General features: G+C 37.7%; 2 protein-coding genes across 7 annotated transcripts in view; one reads left to right on the top strand and one right to left on the bottom strand.

Moving 5' to 3' along the window:
* CMSS1 (cms1 ribosomal small subunit homolog) overlaps positions 1–19,579 on the top strand; it is a 382,853-nt gene that overhangs the window by 7,435 nt on the left and 355,839 nt on the right. The window lies entirely within an intron of this gene.
* FILIP1L (filamin A interacting protein 1 like) overlaps positions 2,868–19,579 on the bottom strand; it is a 302,790-nt gene continuing 286,078 nt past the window's right edge. For 4 of the 5 annotated variants that reach the window (XM_032351058.1, XM_032351068.1, XM_032351078.1 and 1 more), the window contains one exon: positions 2,868–3,889. In XM_032351058.1, coding sequence (XP_032206949.1) covers positions 3,698–3,889 — 192 coding nt within the window. In that variant the 3' untranslated portion in view covers positions 2,868–3,697. Of the gene's footprint in view, positions 3,890–13,298; positions 14,470–19,579 lie in introns of those variants that run through there. The other variant, XM_032351089.1, reaches the window with a different exon arrangement.

Below are 19,579 nucleotides of genomic sequence, written 5' to 3'. Positions count from 1 at the left end.
CTTACAAGTGATTAAACAAGTGGTTCTTGACAACAATTTTAAGTGTTTAAAAGTACAAATTTATACATCTTTACCCAAACGTGCACAGTAGTTCTGCTATAGTTCTGCTAAATGTCTATGAATCTCTTGAAAAAAGACCAGGAATTTGGAAGGCCTAGAAATACTTCCATTTCCCCTCTCAGATTCAATGACAACAGTATTTTGTGGCACAAATCCTTTGACCTGTTCTTATCAGATGTTCTTTAGTTGAACACTTTAGTGCATTCATAGATTTATACATTTTACTAATGTGTCACAAACAGCTTGAAATATAGTTTCCCTGTTTTCATCAGCTTTCAAAGAATTCTTAGTTCTTAAATTACTACTGTTTTTTTAATGTTGATTAAGCTCTTGTTCCTGAGTTCCTTGCTAGTCTAATTCACACTTGACCAGAGATCAGAAACTTTCTTTGTAAAAAACCAGATAGTAAATATTTTAGGCTTTCCAGTCACTGTCACAACTACTCAACTTTGCATAAAAGCAAGCATACATAAAAAATATGTAAACAAATGAGTGTGGCTGTGTTCCAATAAAACTTTACCTATGGACAATGAAAATTGAATTTCGTGTAATTTTCACATTTTGTAAAATACTTATTATCTGATTTTTTTTCTACTATTTAAAAATGTAAATACTATTCTTAACTTGCAGGACATACAAAAACAAACAGGGCTGAATTTGATCTGTGGCATGCAGTTTGCATACACCCCTGCCCCAGGTTCAATGTCAGAGTTGAGTGGGAATTTGAAACATATCCCAGAGAGAACTACATTTTACATCAGATACTCCATTACTTAGCCCATCATTATCAGTCATATATTAGATCAGTCACATTTCTGTTAAAAACCAGATACTTTATTCCAAGTAGTTAAAAGGAGATTAGTTTAGAAATCACCAAAGCTAAATAAATGAAGGGCTGAGGAAACCCTCCAGCATAAACAAATCAGGTTATTAAAATTCTTGTTACAAATTGGATTTGTTTTTCTTCACTTGGATTTTTATCTGCTTTCTTTTAAAAACTTAGTAAAGTAACTCCAGAATTAGGATAGCTTCTTTTACTTTTACTGTTTTTCAGAGAGGTCACATTTCTGCAGAAATAGAATTATTCTCAGGAAACAGGATTCTTTATGTTTCAGTTGTGTTACAGCTCAAACACCATTTTGTTAAACCCCAAATAATATTCCCAGTTCTGAGCTACTTATGCATTTTTATTGCATTTATTACATATTGCTTTAAAATAAGTATGGTTTTTGGTTGGTAATCGTCTTTAAAATAAACTTTGTTATTTTAAAGACTTCTGTCTTATTGGGATTAGAATTGTTACCATTTAAATATGGATTTCTGCTGCTTGCCAAAGAAATTTCGCTATTTTCTGACTCTTTTTTAGTACTTTGTACAATATCTTCTCCTTTTTTTTTCTTCTCCTGAATTTATGCCAGCTCGGCATGAAAACACTTGAAGAAGTCTCCTAACCTAGGAAAAGACAATTTTAAAATATCCAACATACAACATATTTTGTGCTCCTTTTCAAGGTAAAAATGTTCCCAGTGTCTTTTGTTTTTCTGGGAGTATTTCATGCTTGTTTCTCCTGTTTTATGCTTCTTTTCAGTCTGTTTGGTTTCTACTACAGGAGATCCAGTGTTTTTTCTTTCTATTATCTTAATTATCAGTCTTGAATGTCAGTCACATAGCGTAACTGCTTTTTTTCACTGTAACTATATACCAGTGCTATCTCTTAGCAACTTTCTCACTTATGTCTTGACTGAATGGTCCTCTTCTCTGTCATTCATTCATCCTCTGTTCATTTAACATTACCTCCATATTGCAGGCACAACACTAAGTATCCTACACATTTTCCGACTGCACCATTTACCTGTTACCACCCTGCACTTCCTTTTGAACTGTTTCTCCTGTATGTTTGTGTTAGAATTCCATTACTTTTTTTTTTTTTTTTTTTTTAAGCTCACTTCTTCCCACTCTTTGTCTGACAACTTTTCAACTTAGACTTTTCCATTTCAGGCTTTTAATTCACCTGACCGCCCCTCACTTCTTCCTCTGTTACTTGTCTGTTGGGACTGCTGCACATCATCCCTCTCTTTGACTTCTTTGTTCAGTGGTACTCAGACTTGCAGCTCCTTCTCCTCCTCCTTAAAACTGGAGTGAGTCCACGGTTATTTGTATAGTGACACAAGTACATGGAAGCAGGCCGGGTTGGATGAGTGTGGAGAATGGCAGTTCCTTTGCTCCTACTTTGCTGGCTCCGTCCCAGGATAGCTTGCTAAAGCACTGTCCTTCCAGGATTTCTTCCAGGATCTTGTCTCCAGTTCTCGGTACAGGATCACAGAGAACCTTGCATCATGCTCTTCATAGATTTTTTTTTTTTTTTTTACACTGAAGCTTTGCACAATATAACTGTGTCTCATGTCAAAAATGCCTTGTCTTGTAACATTATTGTGTTGCTCTGTCCTCACTAAATTATAGACATATCTTTCTTTTACCTCAGTGAGAGAGCTGTAAGTGTGATGAAAAGGATTACTTTAGCTTAGTACTGCCAGAGGCCTGAGTCCCACCTTGTAGATGACTGGTTGAATTCAGTCATGGTTAATCAGAACTGGAAGGAACCTGAAGAATTATTAAGTTGTCCTGTTTTACATATGAGAAACTCAAGGCTCAGACTGTTGAATGCCAAGCTCATTGTCAAATAAGTAAAAAGCTAGGATTGGAATTTGAGTCTTGCTGAATCAACTGTTTTTCTATAGCACTGATACATTGAAGTGATGTCATTAAAGAATGTCTGATGAGATGATAAATTGGTATCTTTTTTTTTTAAACACCTAGGACAGTGATTCCTTTCTCCCTAAAAGATCTCTGTATTCTTGACCTTTGACTCTTAAATATCCTGATTGCTTTAGAAAGCAGAAATATCCATCTAAAATAGTTTTTGTAATAAGCCTAGCAATATGATTCTATGGCCTGGCATATATAGGAGGGGCAACCTCCTACAAGTGACACAGAAGTCTAAGTGCCAGCAGTCAAGTGTGCATATTATACCAGTAATTATCAGGTCCATCACAGAAAGGTTGTATTCGTCTATTACTCATTTTTTGGTTCCTTTCTTTCTTGTACTAAGAATTTTCTTCGAGTGTAAAGAAATCAGTTTTAGACCTTAAAGTGTGATTTTAATTGTCCTGCCATTTTGATGGAAATGATCTGATTTTTTTGAAGTTGATTAGGAATTCTTTCTAGCATATCTTCTTAGCAAAATATGATTCAATAAAGTTCTGTGAAATGAAAGACTTACTTCTGAGTTCACCAGAAAACTTGTCAGTTGGTCTCATGAATTCAGTCCTATCCCGTGCTAATGATAGAGAGATGGTCCAGCTTTGGGCTGGATTGTAAATAGAATGAGGAATTGGAAGGATTTGGCCTGTTCGTGTGTATATGCATATACACACATATAGGTACAATAAATGCAGATATGCTGCTCTTTCAGGATGCTATTCACCAGGTCCAGCAACCTGTGAATGAACTGTTCATCATTTTGCTGCTTCACCATTTCTTAGAGAGATGACCTTTCCTCTTTGGCCTTCATACTGGTAATTTTAGTTTTCTGGATATTTCTGTAAGTGGATGAATCCAGATAATGCATTGGCATGACTTACCTTTTCCCTCCCATGTGGAGAAAAGTGTTAGAGGTGACAGTTCTTATGATGTGTAGCTTCCCACAGCCAGTGTAGTGACTGGGCTTATCCATAAGCCCTGGGGGAGCTTTAGGGAAAAGCTTAGTGTTGCCTGTAGATTTTGGTTTAGGTATCCGTGTTGGGATTCTCTGCTTGCATACCTCCTTGATCTTGAATTAAACAGAAGAACAAAAGGTAGTTAATAGTATAGTTGGTGGAGCAGCTGACATTGTTTAGCTTAGAGGATTTGGCTTCTTTGGAAGCACTAGGTTCTGGGGATACATCAGATTAAAGACTCTCATGTTGAAGAAAAAAAATTAGAAAAGCAATTCTGTCAACATGTGTTGAGTGTGTGCTGTGTGCAAGGCTCTGAACAGTAGATGGCACTAAATGCAGAGGTAAATTGCTTTTTGGCACTCATAGTATAGTAGGAAGTAAACAAGAGGAGTGTCCCAAATTAATCTCAAAGCATCCTGAGATTGTCAAAGAAAGGTTAATTTCAACCAAGGTGTCTAAGAGAGTTTCATGAAGAAAGTAGCATTTGATTTGGGCCTCTGAAGACTTAGGATTTTTGATAGCAGGAGTGGGAGGGCATTCTAGGGTAAAGGAATACTTTCAGCAGCAGAATGAGGGAATATTTTTGGCAGGGTCCCTGAGATAGGAAGTCAGACACAGTTAAGAAATGGAGTGATTTCAAATTAGATTTTATTTGACAGATGAAATGGGACTGTAGACTGGGCCTAGATAGGGAAAATTGTACCTGATTCTATAGACTATACATGCTGGAGGGGATTGTGGGGTGAGTAGGAAGGACAAAGTCTGGGGGAGAAAACTTGTGGAGGTAGAATTGTATTAATATTTGCTCCCTGTTAATATATGAAGAGTAAGAGAGGAGTCACAGATAGGTTGAATGATCTGGACTGGGAGAGTGTATTGTGGAGTGTGAAAGAGTATGATTGAGTATACATTCACTTAAAAAATACACTCTTATTTTCATTTATTAAGGAAAAATACTCTTGGATAAGAGTACTTGTTGGTAAAGAGATGGGAAAAAGTTCTCAGCTAACTGTAGTTCTCCCATTATAATCCATAGTTGCTGGTGATGATATTTCCCCCCTCTTTGATTGCATCATCCTTTCTCTCCTATGAGCTCAAAAATATAAATCTTTTGAAAATGCATTGCAGTTTTCATGATGGATTACTAATACTGTTTTTATGGGAACCCTTCTTATATTATTTTTGTTTCTACAGAAATTTGTTTCCATGTTTTTATTGTACTGATAAAGTACAGTTAAGTCTCTTTATGTAAACATTTAGTTACTGAAAATGCCCTTTAACTTTCAAAGCAACTGTATTTAGATTTTCAGATAAATGGTACATAGACTTAGCTAAAAATATGAGGATTGCTAGAAGAGTTTTTGGACTTTTGTATTACTGACATTTTTTTTAATACTTAATCCTAAAAATAGCAAGTGAGATATATATCAGAGTATCAACATACTCTTTCAGTCTCCTCCTTATCTATATGGTATTACTACCTTTCAGCCTGTCCTCAAGGTCTCATCTTCAGTGCTGAAATGCTCATTCAACATTTTTACCTCTCAAATAGGCAGAACCTTTAAAAAAAAAAATAAATAAAACTCAGTGCCCAGTAAGGGTTTGGTGAGATGAGTGACCTCAGTGATGATTACAGTAGTTTGGTGGAGTGTATCAAGATACCTAAAATTCAAACTCTGTGTCTCACTGATTTTATTGCTAGGAATCTTTTCTAGGAAATAATCAGAGATGTAGGCAAGGCTATTCATTTTTAAATTATTTATAACAAAATTTTATACTATAAATTACACTATAATCACCTGAAAGTATATGTTTTAATGCTTTTGAAGAAATAGGGAAATGCTTGTTTAGAAATGTTAAAAGCAGGATTAAAATCTATATATGTGCTTTAACTATGTATGTTTGAGGAGAAAATATGCCAGTGCTGTCAGTAAGTAACTGGTGAAGTTATAGGTGTTTTTTATTTTTCTTCTATTTTCTATATTTTCTACATTTTCTACAATAAGTATACAGTTAGAAAAAGCAACACTAAATTATATTAAGAGATTTTAAAAAGTGGGAAATACTTCAGAGATCAAAACGTTTATGTGAATATCAACCATATTTTCCCAACCACAAGTAGTAGCAGCTGCAACTGAAATCAGTGATGGACTAATTGAAGTTATCCTATCTTGTCATTATAGGCTTAATAATAGCCTTTCTAAGATAGGTTTCTGCAATGTCCTTTAACTTTGTCAAGATTTAGATGGGTTCTCCTATTGTACAAAAGTCTTTTGAAATCCTTTTTAAATTGTAGATTTCTAGGCCTTCCCCCTAGAAATTATAACTCATCTATCTTTGGATGGGGTGAGTCAGGTGGTCAGCCTGCCATACTTTGAGAAACACTGCGATAGTTGAACCTCCTTTAGAAGTAAGTTTAAAGTTGTGTAGTGCCTGGCTGACTCATTGGTGGAGCATTGGACTCTTGATCTCAGGGTTGTAATTTCGAGTTCTGCATTGGGTTTACTTAAAAATTACTTAAAAATAAAATCTTCAGGGGGCGGCTAGGTGGCGCCACTGATTAAGCATCCAACTCTTGGTTTCTGCTAAGGTGGTGATCTCAGGGTCCTGAGATGCAGCTCCTTGTGGGGCTCTGGGCTTTGTGTGGAGTGGGCTTAGGTTTCTCTCTCTCGTCCCTTTGCCCCTCCTCCCCAACTCTCCCACACTTGCATACTTTCTTTCTTTCTCTCTCTCTCTAAAATATATAAGTAAACCTTTTTTTTTTTTTAAGGATTAAAAAAAAAAGGTTTACTTATATATTTTTAAGGATTAAAAAAAAAAAAAGGAAAAGAAAGAAGCAGAAATAAGCTTTAAGTTTTCTTTCATCTCGAACTCTGGCCTGCCTGGGTGTAGGAGATTTCAATGGTTTTCATCAACCTGTGGGGCTTTTAAAATACTGTGGGTGTCTACATCCCATCTTAGAACCAACTGACTCTGATTGTCTAGAAGTGTAGGATATGGGCATGTGAGTTTTTAATGAACACAACAGGTTATTCAGAACTAAAAGCCCAGTGATAAACCATTTGGTATGGAACACAATATTGATGGGGCTTGTTTGTTTTAAGCTATATTGTTATGCTTTGGTGAAGACAGTGTGGTTTGGCATGATGGTCGTTGTGGGGGTCAGTTGTCAGGAAGTTACTGAGCTCCCATTGTTTCTAGACCCATCAATAGTGCAAGCCAACTTTGTTTTTTTAACTCTGATTTCACTACATAGTTTTGACCTCTAGATGGCAGCAAAGGCTAGTTATTTTATTAGAACAGTCCTAAATGTCGTTCACTGATCTTTTTTTTTTTTTTAAAGATTTTATTTATTCATTTGACACAGAGAGATCACAAGTAGGCAGAGAGGCAGGCAGAGAGAGAGAGGAGGAAGCAGGCTCCCCGCGGAGCAGAGAACCCGATGCGGGACTCGATCCCAGGACCCTGAGATCATGACCTGAGCCGAAGGCAGCGGCTTAACCCACTGAGCCACCCAGGCGCCCTGTCGTTCACTGATCTTAAAAATGATGCTATGGTTTGTTTTATTTTTTTTTCCTGTATGAATTTTATACTTGGACATGTTTCAGTAAATGAGGTATGGAGCTTTAAGATGTGTCATCTCTTGGATCATTTTTATAGAACATTATGTCAAATAGCTCCAGGACAGTTTTATCCAAATTTGGAGTGCATATTGCAGGCGGAATCTATGCATATGTCTGTTTTAAGACCACACAGTAAATGTTCTACTCAGAGTTGGAGGCTCCTGGGTTTCATCAGAAAGCAGATGTCTTGGAGGAGGTTAAGCTAGTTGGAAAGCTCATTCATAGAAGAAAAGAATTTTATTTTTTTATTTATTTTTTTTATGTTTAACTCAGTTCAACGTGGAGATTGGGATTTGGAATGGATAACGGGTCTGAAGGATGCCAAATTCAGTGACGCAGAGGCATTGGTTTTATCTAGGGAGCAGTAGAAAGAAAAGGAGTATATGTGTGGAATGCATTCACTAAATTCTTAAAATGTTGGCTTATTTGGTCCATAGTTCCTAAAAAGAAACCAAGCAATCTAAAAGATTCCCTGGTTACAACAAGTCATTAAATGATACTGAGCCTTTCTGACCAAAAGAAGTGCAGAAAGGTGAAAATGTTTTCAGTTTTATTTGAAGTCTTAATTATGTAGCCCAATTTCAACTGGGTGCTTGTGCTCTTTCATATTATCATGGAAGATAAACATCTGAAAGCATACCAGAACAAAATCAGCATTTATGGGGAAGCTATTAGATCCTAGTTAGACAGCTGGAGTTAGGATGTTCCCTTTTCTGTAAATGAAATTAATTTTGTAAGTGCTTTGAACTTTCTGGAGATGTATTGGCAACATATTGTCTAAGAAAACAGTGTTCCCTCGGGAGTGTTCCTGACTCCAAGGACTGCACAACCCCTCAGGACACCTTTTGCTCTACAGATTGAAAGACTCAAGGCTCCCAAAGACCTCCTATAATTTTGATTTGTGGTTATTGGGGTGATGCAGGGTGGGGGCAGATTGAGTGCTGCCTGACTCCCTCAAAAACCCAGCTGTGTTATCAGAATAACAATATTTTGTATTTTTGTTTTTATCTCTTTTTAATGGGAAAGTGTATAAGTTATTATGATAGATGTGGTGATGAAAAGGAGGAAATGATAAACTGGAAAAAAACTTTCAAATATTATTGCATTTATTTATTTTGTCTTTTGTATTGTTTGGTAAATCACTACTAATTTGTATAAAGAAAAAAAAAGTGGAAAAGACAGATAATGAATCTAGCAGATATCCTAGAGTTTCATAAGCTGCTTTGTTTTTTTTCCTCTTGGTTTTCTCAGAACTTCCTCATTATACAATAAAACTTTATCGCTGTAGATTTTACAGTTTTATATGGTAAGTGTTCCTTAAAAAGGAAACTCTGTAGTTGGATTCGCTCATTCCTTTTAACCTCCTGTGAGAAGACATTTGGTTTTAAACAGAGTTGCAGTGCTATTATTTCTATTAAAGCATTGTCTAGTTTCTGAGGAGGTTAGAGAAAATTGATGCATTTATTTTATGATGTAATATGGTTTATGGTTGTACCTAGTTACATCCAACCTCTCTGTGGTAATTACACCATGGGAACTGAGGACAATCCAAGAATAAACACTGAAATATAGTTTTCAAAAATCCTTCCTAACCCAGTTACTTCCATTTAGTACCCACGTAGCATCACATATAGAAATAGTATGCTAAAGTAAAATATAGTAACCTTGAACTATTGTCTTCCTTGTTTGTCCCCTTTCTTTTCCTTTTTTTCTCTTTTAAGATTTCTTTTTTAAAGTAATTTCTACATCTAATATGTGCTCAAACGTAAAACCCCAATACAAAGAGTCACATGCTCTAATGACTAAGCTAGCCAGGCGCCCCATCCTCTTTTCTTTTTATTCATTTATCAGATTTTTACCTCAGATGTTTTGTTTGTTTTTCTTTTTTGGTACTCTTCCCACCCCTTCTTTCTCATTTCTTCATTTGCACCCATTTAAGTGTTTTCAGTTGTTCACAGGCTTACCTTTTACAACAACCTTGAGTTAGCAGTTAGAGCAGAGGCTGTGATGCCAGGTAGACTTGGGTGTGCATTCTGGTACTGGCACCAACTAGCTTTGTGTCCTCAGGCAAGGCATTTAGTTCTTCAGACTTCAGTTTCCTCATCTAATACTTATCTGGGAATTAGAGGACTACTTTAATGTTCTTTGGGGAGTAGGAAAGACCCTGGCCCATCAGATAAGCGTTTGTTCTTACTAATATTAACTTTAAGAACTTTTTCTTTTTCCTTACATTTGTTCTTAAGGTGCATATTTCCTGATTGTAATCATAACTTATTTTCTTTGATTATTTTATCTTTCTTGTTTTTCTGCTTTACCCTCTCCAATTAATTATGGGAGACATGTTAGCAAGCATGGGAGTTGAGGCAGCCGACCAGGCGGGTGCTGTGTTTACTGGGCCATGTTTCTGAGCAATTCTGATCCAGAAAAAGGATCTCTTCGCACAATGTTTTCCTTCTTTATCCTACTTGGTCTGATTGTCGTCTTTTTTAGAGTGCCTGAAAACATACTATTTTCTACTTTTTTCTCTTTTGCTGTCTTTTAATTGAAAAATGAAATGAAGTCCTTTGGCCCTGACACTCTGTGAGTCTATGAGAAGAACAAATGCAAACCAGCTATGGCCACCAGATAACGTTGTTAGCCTCATGAGCCTTTGTAGAACACCTACTGCCAGCAGTATTTAAGTCCTAGGTAATGTAGTACAGTGGTTTTTTAACTTTATAAGCCCAAGAATGAACCAGGTAGATTGTTTAAAATGCGGATTTCTTGCATTGGTTTTTAGAGGTCTAGGCATGTGGAAATCTGTAGAGTCCTGAGTGATTCTTACAAAGGTGGTCAGTGACTGCATTTGAGAAACATTGATACAGGAGTTTCAAAAATAAATGATAGTAGATTCTTGCTCTCAAGAGATTACAGTATAGGAGGGATAACTAATAATTATAAAAAAAAAAGAGGCAAAATAAAGTGCTATAATAGAGGTACAAACAGAAGTATTTTGGAAACTCTAAGGATGATTGTGAAAAATAAGGAAGGCTTTCCAGAGGAATTGGCATTTGAGATAGGAGTTAAGGTTTCAATAGAATAAGCTTCTAGCCCTAGGAATAGCAGGAGCAAGATACAAGGCAAGAAAGTTCAATGGTATGTGGGAGGATGGTCAGTACCGTGTTTTGGTGAGGATACAGAGGTTGCCCAGTTTCAAAGGGAGTTGAGGCAAAAGAGGGAGGCCTGATTGCTTGCTCTTTGGATACTCCGTAGTGTCAGTGTGAAGTAAGTGCTGTTTTTGGTGGTGGGGGCGTGGAGAGGACTGGAGAATTACCATGATTAGGAAGGTATTGTAGAAAGATCACTAGCCACAGGAGTGAAGATTGTATTAGAGATGTAAGGGGTTAAATGCAATAGATTAACTGCCTTACATTACCATCTGTACTGAGGTCTGGATTTGGGGAGTAGTAGCACAAATAAAAGGGGGGAGGGCAGAGAAAGAAATACTAGGGCAGAGTGGCTGACTAGATTGGGGAAGCAGGCAGAAAAGTGGAAAATGGCTCCTGGGTGTTGAACCTTGGAACAAGTAATATAGTGGACCATCATCAGAAGGAAGACAAAGAGCAACCCAAAAGCAGCAGTGCAGTGGGGTGTGGGCAGAGGCCAAGTTTGAAGTGTAGCTGGACCTTCCATGTGGACCTGTTTGGTAGGCATTGAAAACTTGAGAGATCTTGTTTTAAGAATCATCATGAGAGAAATTGTCAATACCATTCAAGTGGCTGAGAACCTAAGGGAAAAATGTAATTCCTTTTCACAGGCCAATCTCTTCTGCGACAGATAATTTTATATTCCTTTCCCAGAGCCTGAGAAGTGAGTTTTATTGGGCCCTATTCTGTGCTCGCATGCCCATCCCCACCACCCTCCATCCCGCTCTGCCCCTCCACAAGGCCACCAATCTTTCTGATAAGAATGTGACTAGTTCTGAGAGCAGCGCCCTACTGGAGGCATTTCTTCCCAGTTCTTGAAGGATGCATCGTGACTGAATTGTTATCCAGGCACTGATTAGCTAGCAGGGGGAAGGGAAATCCTGTCCCTGTCCTCCAGTGACCAGGCTGGCCCCTCTGCCATTGTCTCTAGACTGAGCAGACAGATTACGTAAACTTATATTCTGTGGGGGGATCTGCGAGTCTTAGGCACATGGGCGTTCAGTAATTACAGGATGCTCGCCCCCCACCCCCAGCACATTTCCTTCCTCATTGGCAGTCTGAGAAAACCTGGAATAGGGCCATAGTTGATAGGTTAGCCTAAAAAAATAGTAATAATTTTCCATTGTTCTCCCTCGTCCTCTCATTACCCTTCTTAGAAGCTAAAATCAGCAGCCCTGACATTTATATTTTCCAAAATTTTTATAATAAATATGTATTAATCTTACAATTAGAAAAAAAGTTGTATATAAAAAGAATCGTGTTGCCTATTCCTGTCACTATGAGAGGTGTCATCCTTTTTCACTGAGATGTTACCCTTTGACCCTCTCCTTGTTACTCTGAAGGTATTGTTAGGTGTTTAAATGTTTATGTTATGGGCCTTTTGGGGATCTGTCACTATTTTTATTGCACAATTAACTCCTCTTTCTATAAAACTGTAATTTTCTGAAGCCTAATATCAATGAATTCACGTAAGAACAGCATTAAAAGGCAAAGAACAGAAAAGGGATAGTTCTTTTTTAAGAGAAGGAGGAAGCAGTGAGCAGTCAGCTCACTAATAATGAAGGGCTATAATTTGTTCTTGAGGAATTGTAGGTTGTTTGAAGAGTGGCTGCATCAAAGCAAGTATTTTTACGTATTTAATTGTTTACAAGAGATACATTGAAGACCAACTTGAAGACTTTCTCTAAAATGTCAATTTTATTTGTGGTTTACAGTGATTTAATCCTGAATTGGAAGCGGAATTTAGAGACTGACAAGGTTGAACCCTAATACTTTTCCCACTGACCTGGGAGGATAAATAGCGCATCTTCTTCCCTTGTTTTTTTTTTTTTTTTCCCTTTAAGATGATTCTGGGATCATCATTCTTTCCTTTTAAGATATCATGTTGCTTGAGAAATGGAAATCCTAAACTAGGGTATACCATTCAGGAAGATTTTCTAGTCTTCTGTGATAGCAGAAGTCCCACTACCTCTGGGCTAAGTTGGTGGTGCTTATCTACAGTGGCTAGACTTTGATCTTTTGATTGTGTTTTCTGGAAGTGTTGGATCACTATTCAGACTATCAAGGCACCTACTTTCTTATGAGCTTTGATGTGCATGGTTGTGATGCTTCCTCTGTGGACCATTTTTGTTCACTTCTGTTGCTTTGCAGGTACCTCATACTCCACGCTCTTTCTGCATGCCTGACATTTTCCTGATGATGAGAAACTGTGCTTCTCCTTGCTCTTGCTTTCTCCCATGTCCTATCCACAGCACATCCCCAAGTCCGTCTTCCCCATGCCTGCCCATTTATTTAAGGTTCCCCATGCTTGCCCATTTATGTAAGGTGTGGCCTCTCACATTCATAATTACTTATTCCCCTAACAGTAACCTCAGGGAGATGGGAGGAGTTGGATGGGGAATCAGATCCCTCTGGACTGTGGTGATCATGGAAGTTTTCAGAAAAGGTAAGGCTTGAGCCAGACTTTTCAGTGTGAGTCACTTGATGAGAGAAGAGAAAATTATCCATGTAGAACAGTGGGGAGGAGGTAGGGGAAAGTCCTGTGCATATTTAGGGACACTCCAAGTGTTCTGGCTAAAGTGGCAGACTTTTGAGACAAGGATGTAATGTTAGGCAACCTGTAAGTTGAGGTAATGGAGAGGTTCAAATGCAATTTATTGTGCTTTCCACTTACACTGCGGTAGCTTCTCAGTATGTTTCTATCGAAAGAGAATGGACAAGATTTGTGTTATAATGTCTCATTCTTATCACATACTAACAGAACAACCTGAAGCAATTTTTCCTTACATCTCACAATTAAAATTTTTTTATCTCTAAAATTGTGAAGATAACTACTTTATAGGGTTGTTGTAAAATAAGTGTATAAAGAATTAGTTGTTTCCATTATCTCACTTCTCTGAGGTGTGATAGAATGCTCCCTAACATTATATTCAAGGCCCTTCAGAATCTAACAGGACCAAACCCTTCAAGTCTTAACCCCTGCTCTAGCCCTCTCATCTGCAGCCATACTGTGCTGCTCTTTATTCCATGAACATTGTTTTTTTTCTCCTTTTCTATCTGCCATCACATCTCTGCTCTTGTAGGCATTTCCCTGGAACACCTTTTATCCTCTCTTTATCATATTCTTCCTCATCTCTCATCTGTTTCTGAAACCTAACCCCCAAACCTTGCCCCTATAGTAATGGGCTCCTCCTCCAAATTCCTATAGTACTTACTATCTATAGAATTCCTTCCCTATGTTATGATCTTAATTACCTTTTAAGGTAGTCTTCAGTTCCCACCCTAGATTCTAAGTCTTACACTTGCATAACTGCCTTATACAGCAATGAGTAATATTAGGAGCTTTATAAATATTGGTTGGTTCATTCTTGTAGCTGATTTGTTGAAGAATGAAGAAAGCTTGTATTCTAATAGAAGACATTTGTGCCTCTAGTGGTTATAAGCTACTACAGAGAGAATTGAAACTTCTCATAGAGGACTCTTTGGAAAGGGCTGAACAGTGAAGGGTTATCTCTTAAGATCATGGGCATCCTCCTAAAACTGACTTTTCACCCACTTAGGCAAACATGATTGGTTCTCTACACTTTACTTCTCTTGAAGGCATGTGAGAAATGCAAAGCTCATCTGAAAACTCAAGTTTATAATATGGTATTGAAAGAAACAAAGGTACAATATATTAACACAAAAATAAATATCAAATACACACATGCTTTGGGCCAGTCTGTCAAATTAGTGGAAACAATCCTTATGTAACTCAAGTCTTCAGTGCTGATTTTTAAAGTTGCTTTGAGGCTTATGTTTAGTCAGATTCAAGATTTTCATCTCTATATACCAGACGTAACACTTTTCAAATGAGCTGTTAGATTTTTTTCCCACCAGCAAGTCCTGTAAAAAAGGAACTGGCTTATAGTTAGTTAGTCCATCTCTCTATTGCAGTGGTTCTCAAATGGAGGTGATTTTACCCCCCAGAGAACATTTGGCCATCAGGAGCCATTTTTGTTTGTCACAGTTGGAGGATGCTGCTTGGCATCTGGTTGGTAGAAGCCAAGAATGCTCCTAGACATCCTGGAGTGCATAGAACATCATCCCTCTACAACGAAGAATCATCAGATCCAAACTGTCAATAGTCCTGAGGTTGAGAAGGTTTGCTCTAATAAGAAAAGAGCTGATATGTTGAAGATTAAAAGACTAATTCATAGAAAACACAGGGCACCTGGGTGGCGCAGATGGTTAAGCAGCTGCCTTCTGCTCGGGTCATGATTTCCAGGTACTGGGATCAAACCCCACTTCAGGCTCCCAGCTCAGTGGGGAGTCTGCTTCTCCCTTTCCCTCTGCCTCTCATTGCTTGTGCTGTCTCTCTCTCTCAAGTGAATGAACAAAATCTTTAAAAAAAAAGAAGAAGAAGAAGAAGAAAAGACATCTTTGGAGACCATCTAAGAGTTAGGACACCTACAAGTAGGAAAATGAGGAAGAAGAAATTTAATTTCTTGTTTTTTTTTTTTTAAAGAATTATTTATTTATTTGTTTATTTGACAGAGAGAGAGAGAGCACAAGTAGGCAGAGTGGGAGGCAGAGGGAGAGGGAGAAGCAGGCTCTCCACTGAGTAGAGAGCCCAATGCAGGGTTCGCTCCCAGGAACCTAGGATCATGACGTGAGCTGAAGGCAGCCACTTAACAGATTGAATCAGCCCGGCGCCCCAGAAATTTAATTTCTAAAAGGAAACTCTGCAGATAATCGGTTTATTTATGCCCTGCCTTATTTCCCAAAGGAATTTTAAACAATTTAAAAAGGGAGAGAATTCAGAAATCACTGGAAGTTAGAACTAGATATGATCTTAGAGATCACCAAGTCCAGTTCTCTTTATTTCACAAAAATTAAGTAACTTTTCTAGGGCCCCATAGTCGGCTGGGAAGGGCATGAACTGGAACCTGAACTTGTTTGCTGGCTTCAAATATTACCTCTGACCCCATCCCTCCACTTCTCTAAATCTTTCTTTGACCTATTTCAAGCCTCATTTGCTCTATGAAGCCTTGTTAATCTACAGTAGTCCTGCTTAATCTCTAGTTTACTGTGTGAATTTAGTTTGCACTTGATTAAATATTATCTACTCCTCTTTTCTTTCTCATCTCTTCCTTTTCTCAGAATAATAAACTCTTCAGGGGGAGTGAATCTTTTATCTCCCTACCTGCCCCCGTGTCAGGTAGATGGTAGGCAGTTTGGTATGTCATGGTCAGTAGATTAACCAGTTGTGTCCATGTGGTGCTTTGAAGAAAACACACAATGCGTGTCACTGAGGTATATGAGTGGCATGTCAGTTAGGGAACCCATTCCACCTTTCCAGAGGCCTAGAGGATGCAAAGTGAAACAGCCTTTTTAGGTCTTTAGAGCCTGTATACACTGTTAGTTATGCAAAGATGACTAGGCCTTCAAAAGCAAAATAGAACTCAGAGGCAAAAAAAAATCCTAGATGATATTACAAAAATATCATACATGACCATTTGGCTATGGGGGGAAAAGGAACTTACTAAAATAAGAAAACTAAAAAAGCTTTCAAAAATTGCCTTCATCAGACAAATTTTATTTTTCTTGATCAATAATTTTATTTTTTAAAAAAAGTGAAATTTTAAAATGAAGCTACAAGTAAAGAAGATTATACCTAGGATAGCTGACTGTAGCCCAGAGTACATTTTTATGGCACCATTTTTTTTAAAGGTTTTTATTTATTTATTTGTCAGGGAGAGAGAGAGCATGCACAAGCAGGGGGAGTGGTAGGCAGAGGGAGAAGCAGGTTGCCTGCTGAGCAAGGACCCTGACTCGGGACTTGATCCCAAGCCCTTGGATCATGACCTGAGCCAAAGGCAGACGCTTAATCGACTGAGCCACCCAGGTGTCCTTATGCCACCATTTTAAGTATAAAAACTAGTGTCCTGATGGAATGTTGACAAATTTATATATGCTACCATATGAACAGGGTTAAAATTCATTATCAAATGATAAAGTACTTAACTGGTTGGACTCCCTAAGGATTCCTTACCCTACAGTATTGCCTTGAGGGCATGCCTGCTTTGATATATTTCACTGCACAGTGGAAGGGTCCATCCATTGGAAAGGAAGGGATTTGGAGTTCAATCTAAATGAAAATGAATTAGAGGAGGTTTGAGATTGGGGACTTTATTGAACCACTTATCTTCTTTGCTCTTTCTTGGCATTTGCTCCACTGTGGCCCAAGGTGAATGGAGTCCTTTGTTTTGGTTCATCCAAACTACTGTCTTTAGTGTGTTTCTGGACCATTCCCAAGAAATGCTGTAGGCCTTTTGGGGGCCCTGGATCTGAGGGAAGAACAGCTTGTAGGTGTCAGACAGCCTGCTACTGCTCAGCTAAAGATTCAGGCATCTATGCTTTGGTACAGTTGTAAAAGTAGGAACTTTTCCACCTTATAAATGGTAGTTTTTATTAAGCTTTTCTTCTGAGTAAAAAGAAAATCTGGGAAATGAGCTTTCTGTTTGTTATGCCAGCCACTAGAAAGCAGAATAGTCACAATTCCTTGGACTGGTATAATTCATTCTGATAGAGCAGGGCTACTGTCAGAACACGTTTGCTAATGTTTATCAATGTGGAAATTTCTAAAACAGTGGAATTCCTACTTTAGAATACATACTAATCAGCAGAGGTATTTGTGCAGCTTCCCGGGTCCTACCCTTATAGGACCATCGAGATTCTCATACATGTATCTTGGATTTTACTTTGAGAAACACAGATCTTAATGTTTGGGGCATACATTTTTGCCTGATTGTTTTTTCTTAGGATTGCAAAGCAAAATGATTTTTGGAGGGGAAAACAATAACAGAAACCAAGGCTTAGGGAAATAGAATGTTGTTATAAAGATCGTTCCCTGCCTTTATCTAATAAGTTTCAAAGGAGACTCACTCTGTAAAGATTCAGGATCAAAGAAGCTACCAAAAACATGTTTTTGTCCGGAATTCTACTTCATTAAAGATCATTAAATGCTTAGGCTCCAAGTTTAAAAAAGTTTTTAATGAAATACCCCTTTTATGACCATCTTATAGTGCAACCTAATTTTTATCCTTTGGGTGTCATGAATATTTGTCTTAATGTCTTGGCGTTGTGAACTATAGTTGTGGAGACCTTCTGAGTATATTTATGTAATCCTGTCATTATCTTGAATGTACAGAGAACTTCCCTTATATGTAAAGTTCCAACTATAGTAATTCACATTGTCCTAGTAAGGGTGATGATTTTATTTTTGCAATTGCCCCCAGGGAACAGAGGCATCCTTAGGAGAAATTTTGCCTTTGTTCTTAAAAGGACAGAAGAATATGGAAAATCATTTAAATCTGTGGAAGGATGCTGCAACTTAAAAATTTAAAGAGATAGGGGACTGAGTAAAAATGAAAATTGGTTCTGAAGCTGGGACTTCATATAAAATGAAAGATATTTTATCAGATGTATATAAAAACTGTCTTCTGTGAGTCTCTCATTGGCCTCCTTCTTTCAAGAAAACAAATTTCCACCCTTACATATCTCATCTGAAGATATTCCAATGTCACTTCCTTCCTCCTTCCTAGCTTTCAAGGTTCTTCTGTGATTATTCACAAATGAAAAAGAAAGTTCTATAACCTTTCAAACATATACAGGATATAAAAATTTAATTTTGAGGGGTACCTGGATTAAGCATCTGCCTTCAGCTCAGGTCACAATCCCAGGGTCCTGGGATTGAGCCCCATGTCCAGCTCCCTGCTCAATGGGGAGCCTGCTTCCCCTCCTTGTGCTCGCTCTGTCTGTCAAATAAATAAATAAAATCTTTAGAAAAAACTAAGTAAAAAATTAATTTTGAAATTAAGGACCAAAAGTCTAGAATGTGTGATGGGAAGATGCTCCTTTTTAATGTGTGATTTTATGGAAAGGGGAAGATGCTTTTTTCCCCCCCAGAAATGGTGCTGTCCTTACCATAAATTTTAATTAGTAACACTTTTAATAATCTATATGTGTTATTAATATGACAATGTTCCTAAATTCTGATGGTGATGTGAATTATTATACTGAAGTAACCCTCCCAGTAGAGGAACCTCTAAAGAGGTTCAGTTCCTTGAAAGTCCAATAAACTTCTAGTAACATTAATCACTTGGGATGCCTATTTATAGTAAATACCTAGAGCAGGTGATGAAATGAGAATTTGCATTGTAATCATGGAGCACAGATCCCATGGTGTTAACTTTATTGTAGAGAATTATTCTGGCTCACATGAGAAATTGAATCCTTACAAAAGGGTTGAACTATTGAAGAGCCCAGAGATTTTCAAACCCTGTTATTTAACAGGTGTGCCAGGAATGGATCTCCCCTCAGCAGCTGGGTGGCATCTTATGCAATAGCATTATCAATGTCTACTATTATACAATGTCATCTTATGCAATAGCTTTATCAATGTCTACTTTGAAAAATGCTAAATTAAGTATGTAGTTTCCTCTAAAATTCTAGCCCACGGTGACTTAAAAATAAAAATAGTTTTGGGGCAACTATGTGGTTCAGTTGGTTAAGCATCTGCCTTGGGCTCAGATCATAATCTCAGGATCCTAGGGTAGAGCCCAGCTCAGTAAGGATTCTGTTTCTCCCTCTCCCTCTGCCTCTTTCTAGCACCCCCTCTTCATTCTCTCTCTCTTTCTCAAATAAACAAAACCTTTTAAAATAAATAAATAAAAATCGTTTTGAAAAACCTTTAGACCATCATGTATTTTGTAATACAGTTGGGTCACTGCCGATTCCCAAGATAAATGTGTTTAAACAGAAGCTTTCTCATTCATCACCAGCCTCAGCTTTCATCCAAATTTATTTAATGATGATGCAAGCCCACAGCATTGGTGTTGCAGTTCATCACCATGGAAGTGTTTCTGTCAACAAATCTTGCTTTCCTATCATGAAATTGATTTTGCAGGGAAAAGGAGGATAATTGTGGAAGATTTCTTTTACTTCTCAAGAT

Source organism: Mustela erminea, chromosome 1 (genome assembly GCF_009829155.1).
Source record: "Mustela erminea isolate mMusErm1 chromosome 1, mMusErm1.Pri, whole genome shotgun sequence".
In the NCBI taxonomy this organism is placed as follows: domain Eukaryota; kingdom Metazoa; phylum Chordata; class Mammalia; order Carnivora; family Mustelidae; genus Mustela; species Mustela erminea.
This window is presented reverse-complemented; position numbering and strand designations above follow the sequence as displayed.